The following is a 7,426-nucleotide window of genomic DNA, read 5'->3' as shown; positions in this document are numbered from 1 at the left end:
ATGAGTTAGGATTCGATTTACAAGTTAAAATATAGTAGGCCTATAGAAGAATAGACTTATCATTAATCATTAGTTATGAAAGTATAAAATCAGTACAGAAAAATAGAATATCATAACAGCAGGTATAAAATGGTTGTTAGCACATTGGTAAAAATAAGTAATTTACAGGCGTTTGAATCATAAAACTTTCTTTTAGTCAGGAGCTTGTCTTCTTCTTGTCGCTCAAAAACAGAACCTCTCTTTTGGCTTTGCGTGACCTTCCTATTGTTCTCAACTGACCTCAGTCACATATTATTTAAATGAGCACATAGTACATGATTTATCACTTCTAGTTATTTTAATACAAATTCCCAACAAGATTCAAAACCATTAATCAAATTAAAGATGTAGCGTCAGTAATGATAAAAACAAATATGAATAGGCTTCAAGCAAGTGACGTTATCCTATTTCATACTTGCATATTAGCAATAATGTATAACATGTTCTTCTGTGTGATGCACAAGGTAGGCCCACTCAGTTGAGGTGTGTTAATCTCAATCGATAAATGTTGATTATGTCAGTTCAAATCCATTTCATTACCCACTGTTACACACACAGTGTAATGTCACTTGTAACTAGTAGTCTTCATCATGTTATGAAGACAACCCACTCAACTTTTTTTCCCTGAAGGCTGCACAACACAAACATCAGCCCCCGTCTTTGTTGTCAGTTTGCTGGTCTTGGTACTTTTCCACTTGCATTGAAGACGCCCCCACGTGTCTTCACCTCCGGGCTGCGAATTTGCGAAACCTAAGATGGTAGGGGGAAGGCAGGGCAATACCGCTACCTGATTGGTTGGGGAAGCAGGGAAGGTAGGGCAATACCGCTACTTGATTGGCCAATCAGGTAGCCAATCAGGTAGCGGTATTGCCCTACCTTCCCCTACCATCCTAGGTTCCGCAAATTCACCTCGCTGCACGTATCGCTTGTTGTTCCTCGTGTTACGTAGCAGCCCGCTGGGTTCTCAGCCCGTCCAGCGCTGTGAGTCTATTCCTCAGCCGACCATAGCGGTGAGCAGTCAGTCTTTCGTGTCTCTCTCCGAGGCCGGATGGTAAAATCCAACCTCCAGCGGATCCTAAACAGTCATTGCTTTGCTCGCGAGAAAGAAGGAAAACAACAGTATTGTTCTACTATGGCGGATTTAAGTAGTAGTATTTGTGACATGATCGGCAAGTAAGTGAAGACGAGAGAAAATAGCCAAGTGGGGGGATGGGATTTTCTTCTTCTTTTTTTCAGTGGCGAGGAAAGCTGAATTTAACATGAACATACACTCCTTATTAATTGTCAATGCCAATATGTGTTCACTACTAGTCAGCTCAAATAACTTACAACGCAAATTCCGCTATTTATATGGGTAACAACGATGATAGTAAATTGGCGTTATAACGTTCACTACTCGTCATCTTCCTTAGCATGATGCTAGCTGGCCAGCTAGTCTACGACGTCACTTTTCTTACTGTATTTAGCTCGCTAATGCTAATGCTAATATACACACACTGCTGCTACGTGTTAGTAGTACCTGAGCGTACTATGTCAAACACCTGGCCCTACCGTCAGTATTAACACATTAGACCATATGATATTCCTATTAACTATAGTCATCTGAACATATGTTTATGTTCCTCGTGGCCTGACACCTCATTTGGACATGATGTTTATGCTAAGGCAGACTAGCGTGCTAGCGGTGTACCTGTAGTTAGCATGTCAGCTAGCTGCTGCAGAGTTAAAAGGCCCAACCGAGCCAGTCAGCAAAACAGCCTGATGGACGGAAGAAGACCTCCAGACGCTCATGAAATACTGATGTCTAGGGGGAAATCTGTCATATTATTTATGATGTTGATCCACTGTCGTTTCTTAAAACACGTGATTATGTATAATATGACGTTAGCTAGCATTAGGCCGTGTTCTTGTCAGAACCCTTATATATGAACGTCACACTGTTTCTCCATTATGACGTAACATCGTATAAATGTAACAGTAGCTACACTGTTACAAAACAAAACATTTTACTGTCATTTGCAGAAAAGGCATTTTGTTTAAATGACACTGTTAATCTAGTATATTTGCCAATTCCTAATGAAATTACGGGAAAATGTAGTTTTCGTCTATAGCCTTGGACATCTTAATGTCTCTGCACTCAGAGTCGATAGTTATTGTATTCTTGTTATTGCAAACCCCAATAAAAAGCGTCGATTCGGGGGTGCTAACATGTATTGTATCCCCTGTAGTCTGGGCAGTATCGTGTTCTATCGCAATATAAAACATTGTTAGGATTTTACAGGCTTCTTTCAAATGTTAGCCGATGTGTTGTAAGAAATCTAATAGCAATTGGCAAATGCGCAATTTAGTCCATGCAAATGTCATGTAATCCGAGTGCATTCCAATTTTTGCAAATTGTTACCCAACTCGCAGTGGTCCTTACCGTAGAATGCTTGCACGGTTGCAGTGACACACAAAGCAAATGCTAATTCCATAGAAATATAATTTGATGAATCCTCTTTGTCCTGGGAAACAATTGATCAACAGAATATTGTCTTTTTTTGGACATTCTGACACTATACTGCAAAATAATACACAGTCATTCTGGTCCAGAATTTCTGGAACAGAAAACATCATCACATGTAGAAAACTGTTGAACAAATAGAGTACAGTGCTTTTCATCAGGGGAAATAGCTTTCCCTGTAATTAGCGTACAGTATCTTCTGTAACCATGAGCCCTGTACCTTTGTTTGCACTTCTTGCTGCATGAAAAGCTATGCTATTTGTGTGTCACTGTTGCTAGACACCCTCCCCAGGACTCGTGACTCCACATATCCAGCTATTATATAAGATTATCTATTATTTGAGACATTGTTGAAAGCTGCACAAAGTCACCCAGGTCCTGAGACAAGTTGCATTGAAAAGGACATAATGGGCTGGTTTCACAGGCAAGGCTTAAGCCTAATCCTAGACTAAAAGCGTCTTCAATGGAGATTTTGCGATGAAAGTGTGATTTAGTCCAGGACTAGGTTTTAACCGTGTCTGAAACCGGCCCTAAATGCTTTATTCCTCCAAACCTTCCCATGTTGATCTTTCAATTTGCTTGCCGTGTTTAGAATGTGCTTTTTGAACATCCTGTTCCTCTTTTCTTTTTTTTTTGTTCCTCTTTTCAGGAATAATTTATGCCTTTGTGTTTTCATGGAGAAACAAGATTACAAGCAGTTGTGTGTGTGTGTGTGTATAAAGCAAACAGACTATAGACCAGTTTAAACACACTCAGTGGTAACCTCTCTTCCCCTCCCAGCCTGTCCCTGCACTGTAGTAGTACCCGCGGTACGGGGCCTCTGTGGTGCTCCTGATGCCCCTCTCCCACCCCTGAAGATCCCAGGTGGGCGAGGATATGGTCAACGGGATCACACTCCTTCAGCTCGGCCGCTCTACTCAGTAAGTCAGTCCTCTCAACCACGGACACAAGGGACACGGCACCAGTTTTCAACATCACATTCCATTCATTGTCTCCAGCACATACATGTGTGAAAACAATGATTTTCTACGTCTTGCATCAAAGAGATGCAAGAAAAGGTCCAAGGGACATTAACCCCTATGATGTCCTTGAAAAAATAAATAAAAAATAAACATTCAGTTGTTTTCAGGAAATACAGTGAGTTTCCAGCCAGTCAGAGTTTGTTTGTGGCTGTAGTTTTGAAAATATATATATATATTTTTTTTTTCTTACCCGTAATGACATCATAGGGGGTAATCTCCTTTGGACCGTTTGTCTGGAGATAATGAATGTGATGTTAAATTGGTGAAGTGTCCCTTTAAGTTAGTTTGCTCTAACACAAATTCAAATGTGCACACTGATTCAAACCTTCCCAGACATTCAAGCACAGCAGTGTAATTTTAACCTGATGTTACATAACTTAATAAAGGCTAGTTAGTCTGCGTTTCAGCTTCTTCTTTGTACACCGTTTGCATATTGTGAATGACAACAAATCGAACAATTACATTTCCCCCCCCCCGTGTTATGCCTGTCTTGTAGCTTTGTATATTGTTTACACTAACGATTATTTGAGGTTCAACCTGGGTAAACAACCAGTCGGTTCACACACTCGCTCCCCCCTGAGGAGAAACACATGCTGGGTAACAGTCCACAATGTGGCTGAACAAGAACCCAGACAACAACAAACGCAGGGTATTGTGTAACAGGGCGAGGGCGGTGTTCCGCATTCAAAACCAAACTGACAATGCAGGAAGTAAATAGGGTAGCAGATACCATCATGTCATGGCCACATCCTGTCATGTGACTCTGTGTTGCTATCTGTGTACAGGGCAACCTGACGCACAGCTAACATTGTTGTGACAGACTCACTCTCTCTGGCCTATGGAGACCTCTCATGCATATCCTTCCTATGACTGTGCAGGTTGTCAGTCAGACCACAAGTGACACTCAAACTGGAACTCTATACAGTAACCTGTTTACTTGGTTGGGTACTTTGAAATTGACCCCCCCCCCCCCCCCCCCCCCCCCCCATGTTCCCACTCGTTTCCAGGACAACAAGAAGTTGATTGTGACAGAGGAGCCGCCAGTGAATGGTCGCCCTGGGATACTCCACTTCCAGAGCCGTCTCACTGTTTCCAGGGTGATCCACTGGGATGCAGTGCACAGGGGGAACGCTCTGTATGTGGAGATCCCGCTCGGCATCCCTGAGGGCGGCAAGGAGAGGTGAGAGGGGGGCAGCGGGAGGGTGTAGAGAGGGAGACACCAGGGGGAGGGTGTAGAGAGGGAGACACCAGGGGGAGGGTGTAGAGAGGGAGACACCGGGGGGAGGGGTGTAGAGAGAGACACCAGGAGAAGAAAGGGAGACACCAGGGGGAGAGGGTAGAGAGGGAGACACCAGGGGGAGGGTGTAGAGAGAGAGACACCGGGGGGAGGGGTGTAGAGAGAGACACCGGGAGGAGAAAGGGAGACACCAGGGGGAGAGGGTAGAGAGGGAGACACCAGGAGGAGAAAGGGAGACACCAGGGGGAGGGGAAAAGATGTATGGAGAGAAAGTGAGACACCAGGGGGAGGGGTGTAGAGAGGGAGACACCAGGGGGAGGGGAAAAGATGTATGGCGAGAAAGTGAGACACCAGGGGGAGGGGTGTAGAGAGGGAGACACCAGGGGGAGAAAGGGAGATACCAGGGGGAGGGGTGTAGAGAGGGAGACACCAGGGGGAGAGGGTAGAGAGGGAGACACCAGGGGGAGAGGGTAGAGAGGGAGACACCAGGGGGAGAAAGGGAGATACCAGGGGGAGGGGTGTAGAGAGGGAGACACCAGGGGAGGGGTGTAGAGAGGGAGACACCAGGGGAAGGGGTGTAGAGAGGGAGACACCAGGGGGAGAGGGTAGAGAGGGAGACACCAGGGGGAGAAAGGGAGATACCAGGGGGAGGGGTGTAGAGAGGGAGACACCAGGGGGAGAAAGGGAGATACCAGGGGGAGGGGTGTAGAGAGGGAGACACCAGGGGGAGGGGAAAAGATGTATGGAGAGAAAGTGAGACACCAGGGGGAGAGAGCGAGCAGTAATCCATGTAACCGTATCTCCACAGTTTTGCGGCTCTTCTGGAGTACGCCGAAGAACATCTGAAAGTTGCCAGCGTGTTTGTCTGCTTTTACAAGAGCAGAGATGATCGAGGTACGTACTCGACAGTCCTGTCGGTACACAACAAGCACAATTTCAACACATCCACCAGTTGTTATTGATGAGGGTAGTGTTTTGAATGGCTTTGTTTAACAGCTATATCTTTCCTCCCCAGCTAAACTAGTGCGCACATTCAGCTTTCTGGGCTTCGAGATTGTGAAACCGGGCCAAGCCCTCGTCCCACCTCGACCTGACGTTTTCTTTATGGCCTACAACTTCGACAGGGATTCTTCTGATGAGGATTAGCTCTGCTTCCCTCCCCACTCCTCCCTCCCCGTCCCCTCTACCCACTCCACCACCCCTCTACCCACTCCACCACCCACCCCTCCTTTGTGATCCAAGTGCTTACAACCTTCTATGCTTTTGTGTTCCAAGGAAGCCGATTAGTTTAGATATGTATCCCCAGTTTCACAGTGTGGATGACTTTCTCTCTCTTATCTCTTTGTTATACTGTTATCATTTAGGTTCATTGGTTGTTTCGTTTCAACACTTTAAGAGGGAACCCTGTTTGGGACTTTTGAGCATATTGCAATTCTCATAATTATCAATCAATGTTTTCTTTTTTGTTGTTCTTTACTTTTGATGATAGACTGAGGAGGAATATTCGTAATTTCTTGAATGTACAAAAAAGGTCATCAGGTTTACGCTTGGGTACTCCAGCTTTTATTTGATTGGCTATGATATACTTAAAATTTGCCCACTTAAACATATGTTTTGGTAGGAATATGTTTTATTAAAGCACTTCAGTTAAAAAATAAATAAATGTTGGTATAGTGTATACACTGCTTTTAAGCAACCGCCCCAATATTTGGTACTTCATAGCTGAGACTAGAAGAGTGAGATGGAGAACGCAGGTGAATGCTGTTGTGTAACTGGTCTGGGTGCTCACATTTTAGATAAAGATGTAAAGTGACGGGTGAATTGGTACAAAGCTAAGAAAAAAAATATCCAAAGTGCTTTTGCTTCTTTATTGTCATGTACACCTGAAGTTTTTGTAGCAAAAAAAAAAATGCTGTGATGTTATGATTTTTGGACTAGCATTCCTTTTAACTTTTGGTTTTTCATAGTTTTTAAGTTTGATGTTCACCTGCATAGTGGTACCTATTGTGCTTCTGTGATAATAAAAGTAAGAAAGATCTTTTGCCTCTCAGTCTCTTGTTTTATACCCAATAAAACACGTCTATCTAACCAGCGTGACCAGAGGTACACTAGTGGCATCCTTTCCGAAGTATACCACCAGAGTATACCACCAGAGGGAACGCTAGTCCAGCTGTCCAGTAAAAACACTGGACGCTGTCCATGACAAGAAACATGTTTTACATGATACATACTGGTTTCACTTATGAAAGGTAAACTCACCACAAACACATCGCTCAGCCCAGGAGCATGCACAGGTTTCTGGGCACTGACACCACAATAGACTGTCGTGATTTAACTGGGTTACATATAATAATCCCAACCAGGGTATGCTGAAAATAATTCATTCATCCATCCTTTCTCTCCATAAGCTCTTCTCTAATCCCACAGAACTGGATGGGTGAAAGCGAGGCTATGACACTTCCAATGTGTCTAGTATTACATTTAGTTTTTTGCCTGGTTAGGTTTGGATCTCGATACAAAGACTATAAATGCTAAGCAGAGAGTGTTGATCAAATGGATTCCATGTTTGCACAGTAAATGAAATAGGTCAGTTACAAAACAGTTGAGGGAATTGAAAACAGAGTG

At 43.9% G+C, this 7,426-nt stretch overlaps 1 protein-coding gene across 1 annotated transcript; it reads left to right on the top strand.

Annotated features, from left to right (window-relative positions):
• The first annotated feature begins 1,043 nt into the window (after positions 1-1,043).
• Positions 1,044-6,838, top strand: oaz1b (ornithine decarboxylase antizyme 1b). The gene is given in 6 exon segments (XM_080527887.1): positions 1,044-1,212; positions 3,323-3,374; positions 3,376-3,462; positions 4,572-4,744; positions 5,610-5,695; positions 5,817-6,838. Coding segments are annotated over 6 exon segments (654 nt in total). The 5' UTR covers positions 1,044-1,087; the 3' UTR covers positions 5,948-6,838.
• Positions 6,839-7,426: the final 588 nt, after the last annotated feature.

Source organism: Nansenia antarctica, assembly GCF_963989245.1.
Source record: "Nansenia antarctica genome assembly, chromosome: 4".
Lineage (NCBI taxonomy): Eukaryota > Metazoa > Chordata > Actinopteri > Argentiniformes > Microstomatidae > Nansenia > Nansenia antarctica.
This window is presented reverse-complemented; position numbering and strand designations above follow the sequence as displayed.